The sequence below is a fragment of the Pecten maximus genome, chromosome 15, assembly GCF_902652985.1.
Source record: "Pecten maximus chromosome 15, xPecMax1.1, whole genome shotgun sequence".
NCBI classification, from domain to species: domain Eukaryota; kingdom Metazoa; phylum Mollusca; class Bivalvia; order Pectinida; family Pectinidae; genus Pecten; species Pecten maximus.
In genome coordinates, this window is record NC_047029.1 from 26,858,757 (window position 1) to 26,881,595 (window position 22,839).

Genomic DNA, 22,839 nt, shown 5'->3' on the forward strand with positions numbered 1-22,839 from the left:
GTGTCGACAGCTGTACATACTATCGCTTGACACTGTGCGTAGTCATAGCGACCGCTGCCAGGTCATACCCCCGGGTGTTTACCTGTGTTACAATGTGTAGCTTTTGTTTTTATAACGGTACATTGCTTTTTCTCTACGACCTAAATGTTACAGAATTATGCACAAACATACAGTACGTGATACGATAATTAATCAATCTCAAATACATGTAATAAATTTATGATCGGTAATTTACATCATTAACACTTGTATTGGGTAAAACACGGATATCGGCTTAATTTGTAACACCGTTACGTGAAATGACGACTCATTGAAAGATGCATGTTATTAATTACATGCACATTTACGTATTAAGCAGTGATCACAAGAACTGGGTTGATTACACACAAATTAGTCATTAGTCGTCTGATACTTAACTAAGCGTCACATTGTTAAGTGAATACGGGTTTAATAATTATCGGACATCTTAGGTAGTTCTCGCTGGTGTCGCGTACTTTTAAAGAGATAGCTTGGGGTTTCTGGTACGTAAAAATCATAAAAAAAAACATGGACTGATGGTAAGTTGTAAAATCCGGGTATTTTATTTAAGGTATTTAACGTTTGTAATTTCTACTTGTTTGTGAACCTCCGGGACGTGACACATGTGTGTTGTTTGTAGGTCACATATGCCCGCTATAAATAAAACAACTTTCACTTTACATGTTCTTTTAAAAACATAGTTTATTTTTTACTTTCTACAAAACAAAACAAGAATCATATCAGAAACATAAGTATATTTATTGTTAAAAAGTCTGACAATTAGACGTGTTAATGAAACGTCCCGGATTGTATATAGTCAAGGGAGATAACTCTTACACGACAATTTTTTTGACCTGGTACACGAAATTCGGCAGTCCGGAAAACTCGTAATCCGGACGGTTTGGACTGAGAAAGAAGGTGTTCGGATTATCGAGGGTCCACTGTAGACAATTTGATTTTGCTGTTCTAGATGACATGTTATGAAGAAATGATTGAAAGTAAAATGTTGATAGAAATCCCATGAATTCTAATCAGGACTGGTATATATTTCTATTTATTCAATCATTTCCTGAGAGGGTTAAGGCTGAATGGTGTATATGTATGTGGTATGAATGTAAGTATTTACAATAATTGTCAAAATACAAGTATATATTATAACAGAAATTGACATGTTTATTAAAAACACAAAAATGATTACCGTGGCTCTAACTCATGTATTTATGAGCTTGATGCAATTGCAAGACAATTCAATTATAAGAATATACATATAAGGGGAAAGTTTCATCATGACATTTAAGACATGCTTTTTTTCCCAACAATAAATGTGTTTTCTTCTCTGAACACTCAGCAGGAAGTATGTTTAAATGAATTTATAAAGATTTATGGGGTTAGGGATATATGGATGTTACAAGGATAAATGTTTACTTGAAATCTGTGATGTTTGTTTGAACTTGATGACTTTTGTGAAGGAAAAGTGTATATCTGATGTGAATGTTTTCTGTTACAGTATTTGTTGAACAGGAAGATTATATCCAGTTTTGTCTCGACACTAAGATTTTATTCAATATTGTATATCTGTCTATATGGATCATGTGGAATTGGTAATTCTGAGATAATTCTTCATTAATCATCAGAGAAATTCATTTTATGTATTAATTTAAATCATAATCTTGTAAGTAATTAAAAAAATCAATGCAATATCCTTTCAAACTAGCATGCTGCCCATGACCTTAAACATGAAAGTGATTACAGAGGCTTGTTTGTATTGATGTTTAAACAATTTCAGGATACAGTAGACTAAAGGGCCAACATGCAAGTTTTGAAAAAAAAAAATTTAACATTTACATTAATGATAAATACATAACTACCTGGAGCTAACACGTAAAATGTTCCATTTCTTGGCATTATCATATACATTTGTTTACAGGCATCATATTAAAACAGTAATTTTGTATCACTACATCCATATATCACCTGAAACCATTTGTAAGCTGATGACAGGTTTGATATGACACTCATACAATGGCGAAATAATCTAGTCATTTGCTATTTGCTTGAGCTCATGTCATTCAGTGTAAATATATGGTATACCTGCAATTAAAGGCACATGCAGATAGCTTACAAAAAGTTCAGGTTGATACTGAAACATAACCTTAGTGTACAAATAAGAAAGCAATTCTATAAACATTGTTATGTTGCAAGCTGGTAAATCCAATAAAATGTGAATATTGAAACTTAGCATTCCTTGGTATACTATATTCTTTGTAAATTACAAATACATAATCATTTTAGAAAGTTGTGGACATTGAAGGGTCGTTCTAGAAATTTTATTCTGTACATGTGTGATTGTCCCATGTAAATTTCTTGGTTTCATCACACGTGATACATGTTCTTGTACTTTACCTTCTTCATTTGACAAGTTTGAACTATTCGAAATAGTGTCAGTTCTAATTTAAAACAATCAGAGTTCGAACTATTACTAGCTAAAAAAATATTGTTTTTCTAAAAAAAAATGTGTGTTCGAACTATCCGTGTGTTCGAACTAACCGGAGGTTTATCGTATATATTTTGTATAGATACTCATATTAGTTTTTTATTAGTCTATCTTGTATATTTGAGAATTTACCTTCAAACATTAAAGCATACACTAGCTAAGTCAGAATCTTTAGTTCACCATTTCCATAAAAAAATCCAGTTTTTATGTAAAACATATTGATTATTAACCAGGTTTTCATGATAAGTGTTCAATCGAATTATTATTTTTTATTAGGATTTAGAATGAAGGTGCAATTGTACAACAATCTTGTGATTAGAATGGAATGTAGAATGAATAGTTAATGTAGAATGCAAGTTTTAGAAGTTAGTCAACTTTTCTGACAATGTATGTTTTCTGATTCATATTCAATTTGTTATCAGACCAAAGAACTTGTCCTCATCAGTCACACTCAAAGGTCACTGGGTGAATCCACAAACCACAAAGTTATCAAGTTCAGAAATGCAACGAAAGATTGAGAACTACATGACCAAATAGTTTGGTTTTCTTCTTACTTTGCACATTTGTGAAACTCTTACTCAAGTCCTTCCAGATATTTTTCTGTTGATTGTTTAAAACCCTTGTTGACTATCAGAAATTGGTCCAAACACTTGTTTTTCATAAACATATCTTTTTTCTTTCTTTTTGTTTGTTTGTTATGTTTGTCATACATGTATATTGTGCTTATCGTGGGCAGAGGTAGCATTTGTCTCCATGAATAGTTGGAATGTAGTTATGTTATATTTATCCACCAATGAGGTAAATTCTGTCTACACTTGGGATTACTTTTAAAAGATAAACTTCAGTTAAACGTAATTCAAGTTTTTGGTCCCCTGAGGCAAAGTCTCAAGTGACCTATTCTAATTGCCTTTTGTCTGTCGCTGTGCACCATCTGTATTTAAACAATTCACATTTTCGACTTCTCAGAAACTCCTGAACCAATTTCAATAAATTTTGAAGAAACGTTCCATGGCCAAAGTTCAAACCAAAATTGTGAATTTCATGACCCTTGGGTCTCACATTTGCCTCTAGAGAGGGGGTAAACTTTACTGTAGTTTGTATAGAGAAATCACATTTTTGACTGTTTGTTTGATTTCGATTGGACCTTGGTTAACATTATCAACACGGGATGAATGACAGTTTGATGGTATGCACATGTTGGCCCTGACTGACCTCCAGGGGCTAAAAAGGGTAAGATTAACTGAAATATTTAAAACTCGAGTGACTGTTAAGGCCGATGGGCCTCTTGTTAAAAATATGATCTACATTACAAAGAAATCATGTTTTGTTTTTTTCTTCTTTTCAACTTCAAGCAATTAAACTTGTTTGCTTATATTTCCTTGATATTAAATCCGTAATTCTCCTTAGAATATTTTGAAGCAATATAATCAACATTTAGTTCTTTACTTGATCTTGAAAAATAAAATCTTTTATGTCATAGTAATCATGAAAGAAATTATATTTAAACGAAACTTACACTGGATAATGGGTTATTTTCCCAGCAATTGTATCTTCATGCTTTCCACAATAGGACTTAACCACAAATTCAATGATTAATGCAGTGAATATTTGAAGTTCCAGATATTTTTAAATTGTAACTACTTTGAGACAGAAATCTTGCGTTAATTTCATTGTACTTATTAAGGTGATTATGCCCCTCCCGTTGGTTGAAGTAAAAATGAAATGGGCATGGAGGAAGAGTTTTAAGCTCGATACAACAAGAAAGCAAGAATATGGTGTAATGTTGCCACAATATCGTAGCTCATGACAAAGAGAAAATGTATGTAAGGTCTTGTCAAATCCTGGAATGAAGGGTACGTCATCCGTACTAGATGTGATGCTACCGAGTCTGATGGAAATGTTTTAATGACATAGATAATATAAATCAAAAGAGAAGAGAGCCAGGTTTTCAAACAATATATTCTACTTTCTTCTACAGCTGGTTTTCCGAAATGTTTCAGCCTTAAAGTCAGTTTGTCATCAGGACACAGCTAACATCTGTACATGGTTCACGTGTCGTTAGGAGTGACAATGAAGGTTGTGTGATTACAACAACAGTTCTTTATCCAGCTGGGGATTTTTCTCAAGTTGTTGGAATAGTTTTCAGTGATCCCTCAACTTATCTTTACTATAGTTTGGGAATTCTAGATATTGAAACAAAAACAATGATCATGTTACCTTCATATCTACTGATAGTTATAGTATGACCTAGTCTTTTGTATTTTTGTTTTGATGTACCGGTAATCTGGACAAGCTTATATGTAATTATATGTTTGTGTATTTCTTGGTCAATAAGAACTTCTTCGACTTTTTGAAACAAGATGACTATAGCATTAAACTGTTATCAAGTAAGTTATTTAAGTATTTAATATTCAAGCTGTAAAAGATAGTCCTATCAGAAATGTCTTTTTAATGTTACATTTAATAAAGCATATGAAAGTTATTTATGTACTTGTAAGTTTTTTCTCTGAGAGTTCAGTTTTGTAAAACATTTTGTAGTTCAGTTTGGTTTAGTGGAATGTAATAGATATTTTGTTTCTAATAATAGACAGGATTTTAACATTTATTTTGGGCAAACAGTTTCTGTAACAGGGTAATATTCTTTGGCAGTCTAAAAGCATGGTCAAAAGAGCAATCAGAATTTTCTTGGAAATCAACTTTTAATTAATGCTAATTAATGCTGATCTGATGAATTGAATAAAAATTATGTCTAATATACTTTTTGAGAATCAATATGGATTGAATGGACTAATTGATGATCCTGGATTCATCAAGTTTCTTTTAAATCTTGAGCTCTCTATCACCAGGTAGAATCTCACTAACAATGATCTGAGCATTTTATTTTCCATTTAAAAAAAATAATAATTTCAAGAAGTGACAAATACTGAAGGGCAAAATATACTTCTACAATTTAATCAGGGAAATTTGTAATTGAGGATATCAACCTTAAGAAAAATGGTTATGTCCAAATCAGCAAATGATTATCTTTGTTTGTTGCCTAATATTATAAATATATGTAAGAGAAAAATACTGATTGTCCAGATTTTTAATTTGAATCCAAGTTGCAGTGTATGATCATCTTAACAATGCTGTATAGTACCATATTTATCTGGCTATAAGCACATGTGTGGTAATATCTAGGTAAAGCCCATCAACATGTCTGTTGCAGTTCAGTAAAACTGCTAACGAGTGCAACTTCATTGTCCTGAAATAAACCCATGCTGGTAATAAGCATAAATGTGTTTGTTATAGTTCAGTAGAAAAGATATTTTGTTGACTTGCAATAAGCCTGTATCCTTATTTTGAGAATATTAATGTGTCAAAACCCAGGGTTTATTACAAATTAAGATAGATATGGTAAGCTACAGCAGCCAATGTTGTGTATGTTTATTGAGATTCCTGTATTCTACTGATAGATGATATCCCAATAAGGTGCTTAAATGTGTTACCAGTGAGGTTTAAACAGGTATATACACAGGGACTTGGCACAGATTCACAACCCAAAGTCCACATGTATTTATATATGGACCATGGGTTGATCATTCTCAAGTCCCTGTGTATAAAACTGTATATTGTACTCTTATATATCATGGATAATTATAACTATGATATGTAATAGTTACTGCTATTGGGCTTACAAAGTTTTAAAATATCCTGTTTTTAATTTAAACTTGATACTGTTTTAATACCTTAGATTACCGTACTGGATTCTGGAAATTTCAAGGATGTTGAAATAAAACATTTTAAAAATTACAAAAGTATCTTTTTCTCATTTAGTTGACATGGAATACTGATATAACGAAAATCAACCATATGTCTAACTCAAAATCGGTCAAACTAGGGCTGAAATACAGATTCACATGTTGGCCCTTAAAAAGTACAAGGAGAATCATCAGGAACTCCTCGGTTTAAAAAACAAAACAACAAGAGGCCCATGGGGCCTGTATCGCTCACCTGGTTGGATTAGACCAAATGTCAAAATAATGTTCATGTTGTTTTATTTGTCAATCTCAAACAATGTGGTTATGGTGTGGGGATCCCAACTGCTTTAAAGAAATAACGAAGTCAAGACTCTCTAAGGGTCTGAAAGACCTCAAGAATTATTTTTAGAACATCCATTCATAGCTTTATTACTAGTAGCGATTTAAAAGAATAACCTCTATTTCCGCTATGGGGCCCCGCCCCTTTGGCCCTTCGGGGCTCAGAGTCACCATTTATGCAAAATCTTTTCCTCTTCCCCCAATGATGTTTTTGACCAAATTGGGTTCAAATTATTTCATAACTTTATGACTAGTAGCGATTTGAAGGAATTTCCTCTATTTCCCCTATGGGGCCCCCCCCCTTTGGCCCCTTGGGGGTCATAGTCACCATTTATGCAAAACCTGTTCCCCTTCTGCCAAGGATGTTCCTGACTAAATTAGGTTCAAATCCTTTCAAAACTTTATGACTAGTAGCGATTTGAAGGAATTACTTCTATTTCCCCATTAGGCCCCGCCCCTTTGTCCCCTTGGGGGTTAGAGTCACCATTTATGCAAAATCTGTTCCCCTTCCCCAAAGGATGTTTCTGACCAAATTGGGTTCAAATCCATTCATAACTTTATGACTTAGTAGCGATTTAAAGGAATTGCCTCAATTTCCCCTATTGGGCCCCGCCCCTCAGGCCCCTTGGGGGTCAGAGTCACCATTTATGCAAAATCTGATCCCCTTCTGCCAAGGATGTTTCTGACCAAATTTGAATCAAAATCCAATAAGAACTTTTTGACTAGTAGCGATTTGAAGCAAATGTTGACGGACGCCGCACCATGGCATAAGCTCACCGGACCGTCGGTCCAGGTGAGCTTAAAACGAGGAGTTCCTGATGTAAGGAGAATAAGACCAGGTGTTCCGGAATCCGGAAAGTTAAACTTCTGCTTCATCGATGACACCCGCCATAAAAATTTAGGTCAAATCCAGGTTAAGTTACATTCTCAAAATGAGAACTAGGGAGGTGACAATGGAACCACTGGGTATTTGAACAAGCATTGAAAACATCTATCTTTATATCACACAAGGAAATAGAATATTTCCAACCGAGATCATGATGTTGATCATAAAACATCCCCATGGTCTTCAAAGTTTAAAGAGATTGAAAGATTAAATGGCAAATGTTTATCTTAGTTTTGTCAAAGTTTCTGAAAAACCAAAATGCCTTGATAACAAGGCATCTTGGAAAATACTCCCCAGTAACTTCCCTGGGCCCAGAACTAGTGTATAAAGTTTCATTAGAATCTGATACAGTCTGTAGAGCAAAGATTTTGAAAAAAAAGTTACCTTTTTGACTCTAGGTTATACACAAATATGTTAAGTTGAACAATTGAATTAAAAACAAAGTTGATCATTTGATTTGCAGTTAGATCCCTCAACCACTCTCCATGACTAATCTTAAGAGGATAAATGTATATACCCAGTAATTAGACTTTATATAATGTCCTTCAATTTATTACCAAAGGTGAAAAAAACATACCCATACCAAGAAACAAGGCATGGATATAAAGTACTCCAACAGAGGTTGACACAGCAAGAAAGTCATGATACTGCCGACCTGTTAACGTCATTCACGAATTTAAAGTCATTTTGAGATCAGAATTCGCGAAAATATGTATTCGCGAATAAGTCAAATTAGGTGAGTTCGCAAAATTAAGTACTCGCGAAATATAAGTGATTTACAGTAGTCGCAGTCGGCACAACAACGTCCAAAAATAAATCGGCCAACCAGGGGCCTCTTATATTATAGTAGGATACAATGTTGCTCAATTTACTTTCAAGTAAAATATACAAAAACACTTAATGTCTCTAAATTTATTACCAATTCCAATTTTATTAACAATTCTCTGGAATAGATCTCACTTGATATATCATCAAACCTCTTTTATCACAAAACTGGCCTTTTCTACCATGTAACATGACCTTGTCATAAATATCACAAGCCATGTACATGTGTAATAATTAAATAATTTATATTGAAATCACATCCGATATTGAGACTAACTTGAAAGTTCTTGTCATAATGATTACTTATTATTCTTATAGATATGAGTAACATGATAATCTCACTCAATGCTATGTCATATGGAATTTATTAAACTTGTTCAATAATTTAATATATCACCTGCCTTATCAATATAATAAACTTGTTAATGAATTTCATATACATGTAACTCACAGCCACTCATGTAATATCCTGTATTTATAACTCAAAGACTTCTCTGCAAATGATGTCAGAATATCGAGGTGCTAATATTAAGATTGAAAAAAGACAATGTCCAAAATAGGTTGTGCATGAAGAGAACCATACAATTTTATTTTCATTTAATGGCAATAAATAGACAACAAAGATCTAGATTAGACAGCATATTCTAAATGAAACTTGGGATACTCCGGCCCGTGAATAAGTCCAGAAATAAAACTGAACAGTCACATCATTTAACAAAGGCCCCGTGTCCAGATAATGATTTAATAGGTTATACAGTGTACGTATGCATACAATATACACTGCACTCTGAAAAATCTTTATGCAATTTGAAATTTTTTGCAATCGAAAGGACTCTGCATAATTAGCATAAATTTCCCCCCTTGCGTAAATTTCCACATTTACGCTATTGATGATTTGTGGAAATTTATGCTATTGAAGTTTGAAAATAGTTTTATTTTGTCTAAAAAGTGTCAAGGGGAGGGCAGTGTGTAATATATCGGTTAACCTCAAGAGTTTAAACAATTTGGGAAATGCACATTTTTCAAAAAAAAAAAAAAAAAACAACAACAAATATGAGCATCCATAACCATTCAAATTGAAATCATATATTTATACACGTATTAAGTGTGTCCTGTCTAAACCAGATATATTTATGTATGACTGTTACTAATATTGGGTCAGATTCTACAAGATCCAGTTTTTACAGTAATAATAGGGATTGAAGCATTTTACAAAATCATTTACATAAACTTTATGAGCTTAAAATATTGCAAACGATAAGAAGATAAAGAGAAGTATTTTACTTTAATTTTACACAAATCACATCAAAAGCACTTTTACAAGATAATCAAATGGGAAAACAGGAAATTACCAGACTTCATAAGCTTCTACACGTACATCTGATAAAATAAGACTGATTTTCAGAATAAACAGGACCTAGAACAGACAACTGAAGAGAAGAAATTCCTCTAGTAAATACGTGTACATGTATTAGAATCTGTATAGACAGCGTCCAGATTAAAGGCTAGTTTAAACATGTTATACTGCGTAACACTAGGTATAATGTTACTTTTAGCACTAATGGAGGACTAAAACTCGATTCTGCTAGCATCAATCAATCACTGCAGGAGAAATCAGCTTACAATGTCTCGACTAGATGGCTGAATACAACACATATACACAATCATGCTACCTTTTACAGAGTTAACCATATCCCGAAACTCTAGGATAAAGTAGAAATACATGGTATATACGTATGGAGTTTGTACACATTCAAAAAGTTCTTCAGTTTTTTGGGTTTTTTCTCTCCATATGGTGTTTTAATTAAACGACAAAACAAATATTGCCATGATCTGCTTTAGAATAAATAACATGAAATGTAAATACATAATCTACAATGGAAGCATAAGCACAGTCATTTTGTTTTCAGCACAACTTGTATCAGGTGTCTCAACGAAACCTGTATCAACAAAAACCATTACAGAAAACATTTATAATTGATAAAGATATCTCCGCACACAGATCTCAGGACACAGACCTCAAGTGTTAATTTACATATTGTAACAGTGATGTGAAATAAATTTCTGGCACCGATAATAAGTTGAAGGTAAATGGCTTTTTAGGGTACATTTGATCTGAAATGAACTACTCACCACTGGTTAACACAACATGGACAACAAGACCTCATTATAATGTCCTCTGTAATTAATTGCTACTCTAGCACCTGCATTCATTTTTATTAATTGGTATCTTTCAATATACCAAACAGTATAGGACAAATACAACGTCAATTTATTTTTTATTTTATTTTTCTCGTGAACCTGAAAAGGATAAATAGGCCTACATTGAAAATAGGAAAAAAGCTGAAATATTTTGTGTTAGCTTGCTCACAACATTGGGTAATGTATTCAACGCTGTTTGTCATGTTTGAGGAGCCGTTCAATAGATTTTGCTTGATTTATTTTTGTATGTGAAAAATTATAAAAAAAATTCACATGAAATATTTCACGTGAAATTCGCATAAAAATTCATGCGAGTTTCACATGAATTTCACATGAAAAAATCATGTGAATTTCACGTGAATTTTGCTTGAAGGAATATTGCCTGTGTAATGTAACTCAAAATAGCATTAAGAAAAACTGGCAGTAAAGTAAGTTCTTGTTTCATAAACACTGGCAGTATAGCAAGTTCTTGTTTGATAAACACTGGCAGTATAGCAAGTTCTTGTTTGATAAACACTGGCAGTATAGCAAGTTCTTGTTTCACAAACACTGGCAGTATAACAAGTTCTTGTTTCATAAACACTGACAGTATAAGTTCTTGTTTCATAAACACTGGCAGTAAAGCAAGTTCTTGTTTCATAAACACTGGCAGTATAGCAAGTTCTTGTTTCATAAACACTGGCAGTATAGCAAGGTATTGTTTCATAAACACTGGCAGTATAGCAAGGTATTGTTGGACTATAACCATCATGATTATAACCCTAATATTTGTTCTGACAAAATTGATATCAACAAGCTTTAATCTCGGAAAGCTTGCTTTAAAGACACTTGTTTAGTCTACCAAAACAAGAGTCTAGACCTAGGAATTACAGAACAAATACTTAAGGACATAATTATGACATTATTGAAAACTTCAATTGTAATGATATACAATGTATCCAATATCACAAGCTGAGAGCGAAAATAAAATTGAAGAGTATCACAATACATGCCTGGGAGAGAGGTATGGGAAAACCATTGTTATTATGTGCCAGAGGCAATTAAATTAATCCCATTACCAAAAGTGATACAGATTTTAATATTTCTGAGGGAACTTGTTTCTAGCACGTTAACAATATGGCCTCATTTGGTTCTGAATCTCAATCTCAACTGGCTGAACTTAATCACAAGTCTCATCGTTTGTTCTCAAAGTATGCAGCTGCATCTCGTGTATCCTTAAGTGTAGTGTTGGTTACAAAGCTTGCCGATTGAACTGGTAGTAATTGCTTGTATGTCTTAACAACTAAAAACTGGCTGTACTTAGTTAAGACAGGTGACCAAATTAGAATATCAGTAATTGGTTACTGTACAAGTCTAGCAACTTATGATTGCAGTATTTGGATAAGAACTTTCCCATTTTGAAATGGCAGTATTTAGTCATTAGTCCAAAACAGCTTCCTCACTTTTGTAGATTTTTTATTCTTGTATCTAGACTTGCACAATTAGTCTTGATCACATCCATATTTTGTTTGAAGGTACCTTGAAGCTGAAAAAAATATAAATATGTGAAAATTTCGATTGTTCAGGAAATCAACTGTAAAGAAATAAGTACAAGTAAAATTATTTTTTCTTCCTTTTTTATAATGAATATTACAAAATTAAGATGTTTGATGTTAACAGTGATATATAATTTATCTCTTTTGAGAGAAACATTAAAACTGGACTAACTAGATGTTGCTAAAGGACACTTCTCCATTTTCTATTTTTCCTTTTAACTGTGTTCTTTCAAAATAATTATCTGAAACTTCCATTCATCAATGGTTTAATCATCAGGAGGCAAAATGATACTGTATTTTTCTGAAATTTCCCCCAAACTCACCTGTTTCAGAATATCTCCATGGGAATTATTTTCTCTAGATTCCCCCATACTCACCTGTTTCAGAATATCTCCATGGGAATATTTTCCCCAAATTTCCGCCATACTCACCTGTTGCAGCATATCTCCACTGAAATTTTTTCCTCAAATTTCCCCCAAACTCACCTGTTTCAGCATATCTCCACATGCATTATTTTCCCAAAACTTCACCCATACTTGATCCTCTGTTTCAGCATATTTCCATGGATATTATTTCCCCAAATCTCATCTGTTTCAGCATATCTCCACTGAAATTTTTTCCCCAAATTTTCCCAAACTCACCTGTTTCAGCATATCTCCACTGAAATTTTCTCCAAATTTCCCCAAACTCACCTGTTTCAGCATATCTCCACTGAAATTTTCCCCCCAAATTTCCCCTCTACTCACCTGTTTCAACATATCTCCATGGGTATTAAGACTGGTAGAAATTTCCTGTTGTGCTGTGTCTAAGTAGGTCAATGACTGACTGAATTGTAATGCTGTAATGAATAATAAAACAAATCAGAAATTAATGTTTTGTATTTTACAATTGTTATAATATCAGCAAACTTTTTTATTGGTGTTTTTAACATAGAAGATTAAATATTAAATCATAACTGTCCATTAAGGTCACTCAACAAAACAGAAAGGACAACTTGGCAGACAGGTGACCTATACATTATAGAGACTGTTCTCACGTATACAATTTATTTTATTTAACATGTCACATCATGGAAACTGAAACATGTTCCCTTTATAGACAGGTTTGTGTTATGTACAGGTGACCTTTATATACAGGTTTATGTTATGTATAGGTGACTTTTATAGACAGGTTTATGTTATGTACAGGTGACCTTTATAGACAGGATTGTGTTATGTACAGGTGACCTTTACAGACAGGTTTGTGTTATGTATAGGTGACCTTTATAGACAGGTTTGTGTTATGTACAGCTGACCTTCACTTATAGACATGTTTGTGTTATGTATAGGTGACCTTTACAGACAGGTTTGTGTTATGTATAGGTGACCTTTACAGACAGGTTTGTGTTATGTATAGGTGACCTTTATAGACAGGTTTGTGTTTATGTATAGGCGACCTTTATAGACATGTTTGTGTTATGTATAGGTGACCTTCACTTTATAGACATGTTTGTGTTATGTATAGGTGACCTTTATAGACAGGTTTGTGTTATGTATAGGTGACCTTTATAGACAGGTTTGTGTTATGTACAGGTGACCTTTATAGACAGGTTTGTGTTATGTATAGGTGACCTTCACTTATAGACAGGTTTGTGTTATGTATAGGTGACCTTTATAGACAGGTTTGTGTTATGTATAGGTGACCTTTATAGACAGGTTTGTGTTATGTATAGGTGACCTTTATAGACAGGTTTGTGTTATGTATAGGTGACCTTCACTTATAGACAGGTTTGTGTTATGTATAGGTGACCTTTATAGACAGGTTTGTGTTATGTATAGGTGACCTTTATAGACAGGTTTGTGTTATGTACAGGTGACCTTTACAGACAGGTTTGTGTTATGTACAGGTGACCTTTATAGACTGGTTTGTGTTATGTATAGGTGACCTTTATAGACAGGTTTGTGTTATGTATAGGTGACCTTCCCTTTATAGACAGGTTTGTGTTATGTATATGTGACCTTTATAGACAGGTTCGTGTTATGTATAGGTGACCTTTATAGACAGGTTTGTGTTATGTATATGTGACCTTTATAGACAGGTTCGTGTAATGTATAGGTGACCTTTATAGACAGGTTTGTGTTATGTATAGGTGACCTTTATAGACAGGTTTGTGTTATGTACAGGTGACCTTACCTTTATAGACAGGTTTGTGTTATGTATAGGTGACCTTTATAGACAGGTTTGTGTTATATACAGGTGACCTTTACAGACAGGTTTGTATTATGTATAGGTGACCTCTTGTGTGACAACCGACACAGATGTGACAATTAAACTGATGTGCCAACTGACACTGGAGGGACGATCTGAATTGGTGTGACAACTGACACTGGTGTGACGATCTGAATCGGTGTAACAATTGACACTGGTGTGACGATCTGAATTGGTGTGACAACTGACACTGGTGTGGCAATCTGAATTGGTATGACAACTGACACTGGTGTGACGATCTGAGTTGGTGTGACAATTGACACTGGTGTGACAATCTGAATTGGTGTGACAACTGACACTGGTGTGACAATTGACACTTGAGTCCAATCAGAACTAGTGTGACAACTGACAATGGAGTGGTTATCAGAACTGGTGTGACAACAACACTGGAGAGTCAACCAGAACTGTGTGAAAACTGACACTGGAAAGCTTATCAGAACTGGTGTAACAACAAATAGAGTTACAATCTTAACTGATGTGACAACTTACACTGGAGTTACAATCTGAATTGGTGTGACAACTGACATTGGAGTGATAATCTGAATTGGTGTGACAACTGACACTGGAGTGACAATCTGAATTGGTGTGACAACTGACACTGGAGTGACAATCTGAATTGGTGTGACAACTGACACTGGAGTGACAATCTGAATTGGTGTGAAAACTGACACAGATGTGACAATCTGAATTGGTGTGACAACTGACACTGGTGTGACGATCTGAATTGGTGTGACAATTGACACTGGTGTAATGATCTGAATTGGTGTGACAATCTGAATTGGTGTGACAACTGACACTGGTGTGATAATTGACACTGGTGTGACGATCTGAATTGGTATGACAACTGACACTTGTGTGACGATCTGAATTGGTGTGACAATTGACACTGGAGTAGCGATCTGAATTGGTGTGACAAATGACACTGGAGTGACAATCTGAATTGGTGTGACAACTGACACTGAAGTGACAACCTGAACTGTGTGAAAACTGACACTAGATGCACGATCTGAACTGATGTGACAACTGACACTGAAGTGACAACCTGAACTGTGTGAAAACTGACACTAGATGCACGATCTGAACTGATGTGACAACTGACACTGGAGGGACGATCTGAACTGGTGCGACAAACGATACAGTGACAACAGGAACAGTGTGACAACTGACACTGGATCGACAACGGAACTGTGTGACAACTGACACTGAAGCAACAACAAGAACTGTGTGACAACTGATATTGCAGCAACATCCAGAACTGAGTGACAAATGACACTGGGTCGACAACCGGAACTGTGTGACAGCTGTGCCAGCCTATAAAATATGGAACTAAAATTTAAATCCAATGTGACAACTGTAGTGTCAATGATCTACTGAATGTGCTGACCTTGTTCATGTAATTCCTTGAGAGCAGCCAGACGGTCCACCACTTGAGGTAACGTTTCTGATACACTGTTCCACTTCTTTACCAGGTCGTACAACTCGGCAATCTGTGGACAACATACACATGTATTTACAATTAAATCGAAGTTTTACAACCTGCAGACAATATCTAGTCAAATACTTTAAGTTTAAGAATCTACAGATACCAAACTTTTACAGTGAAATCTTACTAAATACCTGGTAATTTCTGGAATTTGGCTGCAGTTTTATCAATATTCCTTAACTTAAATTTTCCAGCAAAGAAAATCATTACAGAATTCAAGGAAAGTCTCTGAAGTTATAATTAAAGAACATTGATGAAACATGGGCCTGGACTTACAAAACATGCAGGGCTTTTTCTTACTGGTTTGGGAAGGGGCTTTTTTGTCTCCTTTTGGGAAGAAAATTGATAAATTGGGAAAGATTTTTTCAGGAATAAAGAGAAAATTTTGGGAATTTGGCATAAATATGAAATAATTTCAATTGGGAATGGGGCCCATTCACGGCCCCTAAATGCCCTCAGAAAAAGCCCTGACATGGTAGTCAAAGCACATGTATAATAGATGTTACATAATCTGCAGACATAAATATTTTACAGTGAAATCGTATTAATAATCTAATTACTTGAGGCAGAAGTTCTACAATCTTACTTACTATCTTACTTATTATGGAACAGCAGACGGTAGTGAAGTCAACTGACACGATTTATTTGACTGATCATTTTAATTCCATTCTCCTTAAATAACTAAGAAATAACTTCCAAAAAAATATAGGATGATGAATAACTCTAGGATCCTTCAGATACACTGTATATTCTGTTAATATCTGTACTCATTGTTTAAGTAAGGATAGAGCCTTAGTAAAAAGGAATTACATTCGAACTTGTCATGCAAAACCAAAGAACATCTTCTAAATTAAACATGTGAACGATTTATTATATAAGCTGGTGACAATGAAGTAAGATCCTACTTTGTTTAGTTTCTCAGGATCGTCCTGCACAGTCGACTTTTTCTCAGCAATCTCTTTCAGTTTGTGCAGCACCCCTTGTAGGCGAGCCTCAACTTGATCAAGATTGGATTGTTCTAGCAAGGAGAGCTTGGAATTTACCACAGCTACTGCACCCTGCAAAACAGGTAAATATGTAGTAAAACACAGGTTTGTTACCATAGCAACTACATCCCATAAAACACAAAATGCAACTGCAACAGGTAATATGATTATCAAAAAAATAAAATATCATCAAAGCAACTGTACCAAAATAGATATATAAACCTAGGAGCTGACTTCAATATACTGCTGCAGAATAGGACATCTTTCACCTTGTTCACTTTTTTCAAAACTGCAGGACAATAACTTCTCAATGGTAGATAATAAAAAAAGTATACATTTATAAGAAATTGGGTAATTTTTTCAACATATATTTATTTTCATAGGATCCACTAAATTATACATGCATGTTATCAGTAGTACCATTGGTATTTTAAATACTTTGGCTAGAATCACACTTTAAATTTTTTTATTTCCTCATAATGTATACCAGCAGCTATATTTACTAGAATCAGACTCTTTCACAAAAACAACTTACCACTAGACTTTTGTTAGCAGTATCAGCTGTCAGTACGCTCTGTGAGAGAAAATAGGACCAGATTAGAATTTCAGGACACAGAAGACATCAGATTTCTAGACAAACATCCCTAACACCAGATTAGAATTAGGCTGCAGAAGACATCAGACTACACATAATGTATGGTAACTAATTCTACAGCATCAGCAATTTATAATCTGAAGCAAAATGAAAACTACATACTGTGATCTGATGCAAAGATGTGAATGAAACCTTATAACACAACAGTTACTGAACTTGTGATGTTCTTAGTCATAACATATTCATTTCCGAGGACATTTTGTTTTGTTTCATTACCCCTTCTAAGTATGCAGATCCCATTTTTATCACTAGTAATTAGTTACAATCACAAACATCACACATCACTCACCAGCTTGTCTTGATTCTGTCCTATGGCTGCTTCCAACCTCTCAAGCCTCTCCTCTAGACTGGCCAGCTGTAAAAGAAAATGAGGTCAAGGTCATATCAGCAACAAATTATTAACCCGTCCTCCTCAGGACCAAGTGGCCATAACTCTTTATATATTTGATGCAAAAGACCAACTCTTTATATATTTGATGCAAAAGACCAACTCTTTATATATTTGATGCAAAAGACCAGAGCTCTAAATGCAACACTTTACCATATCAAAAGGTATTTAGATAAAAAATTTGGCAAGTGAAATGTGTTACAATTACTAGACTTTTTGTCCCAATTCTTGAATACATTTCATGAACTATTTTATATATTAATGAAAGCAAGTCATTAATTACACTTATAGGAAAAACAGTTTTTGAATGAACCTTTATTATATACTCACTACCCAAAAAGCAGAACATTTCCTATCCAATAATGCTATCTTCAATTTTATTGCATATTCTTTTAAAAAGATAAAGCATGGTAACGTTTATCATACTGTTAGAACCTTATATTTAATGTCTTTCTGATACACGTAATATCTCACACAAATCATGGTTAAACAAATGATAACAACAGAGTCACATTGACAATGAGAGCAAGGTTCAACCTACCCTGGCATTTTTACTGAACTGAGCCTGTTCTGGTCTGTAGTACAGCTCGTATGTGACACAGTCAGACGTGCCTGCTGCCTTCCCTTTGGTAGGAGTCTTCCCTTTGGTGTCTGCTTCTCCACCCTGGAAGGAATCTAGTTGACTAATCAGTCTCCTGCAGGAAAGATAGACAATTTTACTAGCCTAAGGCAATACATCTAACTTCAAATACAATGCCAAGATCATAGCAATTGTACATAGGCATACAACAATCATGATTGGTAATACAAAGCACTCTATGTAAATGTAAATTAAGTATTTTTGACAGTTTCCCAGGATAATTGCTGGAAAATCGCAAGAAGTAATGTTGACCTGCATGGAACATCCGAACACGCCCCAGCATTCAAATGATTATGATGAAGCAACTTTCTGATTGTGATTGTCGATGTCTTCTACAGGTCGGTTTAGGGATATATCAGAGGAGGTGGATATGATTTTTAAATGGCCTTTATGTGATTATTTTTGGTTATTCAGGTAACAAAACAGTTGTTTCATCAAGCCTTTAATATTAATCTCCATAAACTGTATTTATCAGGTTGGTCCCAACACCTCAGGGAAAGAGTTTTGACTGATGACTGATAAGGCATGTAAATAACTGTAAAATAAGTTCAGTTAAAAATGCATCTGATTACTTGATTCAGATTACAAAGACAGTCACTGATGTGTAGACACCAAACATATAACAAAGTTAATCTCCATTGCCAGAATGAAATCAGTCAGTGAATACATGAAACCTACTTCTGTAAAGCACCCTGGGGGTCAGCAAGGTTGATGCCAGCCTCTGGACCAAGGACTTTCTCAAGGTTAAGGTCATTGAGCTGATGTTGTAAATACTCCAACTGTTTACCCAGGAGAGACTGGAGTCATCTTCTCTGTGGTCGACTCTTGTTTCACATTCTCCTGTAAATATTGAGTTGTGGTCCATATTAAATCCAGGATCATGGCAGTAATTTCAACAGACCCATGAAAATAGGATTTTTATACTTGCCAATTTTATTTGACTCTTGTGACTGAAATGACTTGCATTTTTTCCTTAATCATTTTAATGAAATAGTTTTTAGGGGATGGGGCATCTGACTTCCAAACCTGAGAAATGTCAAAGGTCAAATGTAAACCTTCTTCAGTGAAAATACCTTGAAAATATTTTAATAAATATGGTTTGTCAGCTGTTTACTTGTTTTTTCTCTTTATTTCTTGCACATGTATTATTATCATATTATATTATTATATATCAATATATCAAATCTAAAAAAAGTCATGACAGTACCTGGATTCTGCGAACTTCTTCAGACAGTTCTCTTATTTCATGCTGTAGTCTCTGGAATTTCTGCTGTGGTGACTCAATTTTTCCTGCCCCCTCCTCCAACTAAAAATTTGAAATGAAATATACATTTTGTAAGACTCAATGAGGTAAGTATAGGAATTCTGCTTACTAAAGAAGAAAACACATGTATTGTCTTATATATCTGTTACAATTGTTTCCTTCTAATCAAATCAAGATTCAGTTTGACATTAAAACATTGTGGTGAAGACTATAAAGATAAATAATATTACTTACCATTTCATACTCAGTTTTGGAGGCATCGTATCCAGTGCGGAAATGTCCACCTATTTTGTCGGAAAAATCTGTGAAGAAAGAAAGACCAATAAAACAACAATGTTCATAGCAATTTTTTCACAAGAGATTTGTATTTTATTTATAGACATTGAACGGAGATCACAGGTATGCAGGATTCTGCAAGAGTTAGAACAAGCAATCTGTATCATCTGCCATATGACAAACACATAAACCTTGTCTTATGTTAAGATAAATTTACCTGATGGCACATGCACCTACCGACAGAATTTGCCTGAAGATCCTTTCCTTTGAATTTTGTTAGAGCATCTTTAGTGTCCAAAGTGATCTTGTCGATATTTTCATTTGGAACTTCTTCTTGTGCCTATAATGATATCAGAAAGAAAACAAAAACAAAAAACCATGAAGTATGAGATATTGCAAATAATTCAATTTCACTAAAAATATACATGCACTGTAATGTTGCTTGAACAATGAGAACTTATCATTATTATAGCCCCAGTCCAGGTTATTTTTATAGACTTATAACTTAGTATATTCTTTTTTGGACAAATTATGAACAAACTTTATTTATGACTCCTTGTAATAATACATGTATATCAACACATGAACTGAACATTAATTGCTTTACTTTATACATTGTGATCAGTGATTTTTTTAATTCTGTTTGGGAATGGGGCCCTTGAAATTGGAAAATTTAATGACTTTAAGGGAAAATTGGGAACTACCGTATTTGACCTCATAAGGGCGCAGGGTGCGGGTAACTGACAGTGGGGGCGGCTCTTATTAAGAGGTTATTCTGAAGTTTTATGAAACTGACTTTACCTTATAGCAGAATACCCAAGGCTGTGGAAACGTGACATATTCAGTCATAAAAATATTCCAGATGAAGATATCTATTCATTATCATATATTAAGCTTAACATCACTTGAATATTCCTGCAAGCTTGTAAATCATGCCAGCTGATCTTTAGACCAGAGAACGTGTGTTCCACCATTTATGTTCAAATGGAACTCTTTTGTGTTTTATTTATATATAGTGAGTTCCAAGATCATATCAGACATTGTTTTCTTTGGCCTTATAATTAATTTACAATGTCTTTTACTAGCTTTCTGTTCTGAACAAATGTTATTTATCAACAAGAATGAAGTCTTTTACTTTATCTTCAAATAAAGATGGTAAGTTATTCTTTGTATGTGTGTTTAGTTTCGGGTGCTCTTTGCACCGACATGTCATCTGTAGGAATAGACAAAATGTGGCAAAAACTTGTGTCCCAGTTACTTAACTTGCTGAAGAAAATTGAACCCATAAAGTAGCAAAACATTTCACATGAATTATTACTTTTGACAGAGACTTGTATATCAGGGTTGTATATACGTCTCTGCTTTTGAACTCAGTTAAAGATTTATTTCCTTGAAAAAAGGTAGGGGCGCCCTTATTAGGTCAAATACGGTATCTACTTAATACTAATTTACAACATGAGGTAGTTAATCATGCGACTGAGTTTTGATGCACTTTATATATGATTATAAAATTCAAACTGAACAGAATAATTTGGTCACTGTTTTTGAAGCTTATTACATTAGTCATTACCATTCATACTTTCACAACATATCAGTGTTTTTTTCCACATTTTCTTATTGGGAATTTGGGATACAAAATTGAGAAAAAATGTATTTTGCATTGAAAATAGACTGAATTTCGGTCCCAGTATCAGGGTAAAAAACCCACTGAGAGTTGGCTATATAACTTTTAATAGTAAATTAAATGAAAGAGGACACTATAATTTTAACATTTTCAGCAAAAGTTGCTTAAATCAACGATAATATTCTTGTAACATTTGCCAATCAGGTAAAGATGACATCTATTAACTAAGGCAAACTTACAAGGGCCAAGAAAACATTTACAAAATATATCGCAACATTTTAATCATTTACACTCTGAACTAGTAGTAACAAGTAGATATAATTTTCAACTGCTGTCATTTTTTCCAACTGTACATTTAGTGCTGCTACCAGAGCTAGACTATCAGTTACAATTCCATATGTCTATAACTTATAAGCATAACATAAATTCCCTGTTCAAGTCCATAAATTAAAGCAACTAAAAATGTATATAAATTCTCCATATGTTCATGGTTACTTTAAGCGAACATGGGTCATTGACATATTTTTTTTCTGTTTACCACTGGCTCAGACTTCAAAGCCTGGTCATCCTCGGGAAGATCGCTGGTCTCAAACACATCGGGAGAGTTTAAATCCTAAAACAAAACATGTACAGCATGAACGATTAAAATTAAAATTATACCGAATTAATTAAAAGATAATTGGGGATCAAAAGCTTGAAATTGTGAGATATTCATTAAAAAATATGTTTGAATAGGCAGCTGCCACCATCGAAAACTTAAACTGTCATATCGTAAGTAGTAGTACAAATGTCAAGTCTAGATCTCCCTGCAGGAGAAGTGTCACTGTCAGACAGACAGACTATCGATTTGACTACGCCCTCGTTGACATAGAGGAGCTTTTACTTTTAAGTCTAATTTTTAAAACGCAAGACGTTATTTTCTCCGTAGCAGACAAACTCAATAAGCAAAATATTATCTCAATACACTTACAATTCCAGGTAAATTTGCATATTTTGGATCTGCCATGATTGATAATTCGATGAAGGATGACGCATGGGAAGTGAGTGCCAGTAGTCTAAAATTAAACATGAACGTCGGTAAAAATATCCGTATAGAGTTTTAAAGCTTAATATGCTGTAGACAAGTATATATCTGGTCTTTACAATACAGCTTTTAGTATTTCAATTTAGTAAGTGTATATTTAATATCATCTTTAATCATTAAATTTTAACTACACATTTCAGATAAAAACAAATT

At 34.0% G+C, this 22,839-nt stretch overlaps 1 protein-coding gene across 1 annotated transcript; it reads right to left on the reverse strand.

Annotated features, from left to right (window-relative positions):
* Positions 1 to 8,858: 8,858 nt before the first annotated feature.
* LOC117344048 (dynactin subunit 2-A-like) lies at positions 8,859 to 22,680 on the reverse strand. Its single transcript, XM_033906647.1, is given in 14 exon segments — positions 8,859 to 12,029; positions 12,786 to 12,877; positions 15,671 to 15,773; positions 16,675 to 16,827; positions 17,291 to 17,329; positions 17,700 to 17,765; positions 18,340 to 18,493; positions 19,117 to 19,232; positions 19,234 to 19,278; positions 19,646 to 19,744; positions 19,937 to 20,004; positions 20,216 to 20,318; positions 22,141 to 22,215; positions 22,573 to 22,680. Coding segments are annotated over 14 exon segments (1,299 nt in total). The 5' UTR covers positions 22,672 to 22,680; the 3' UTR covers positions 8,859 to 11,942.
* Between the last annotated feature and the right edge of the window lie 159 nt (positions 22,681 to 22,839).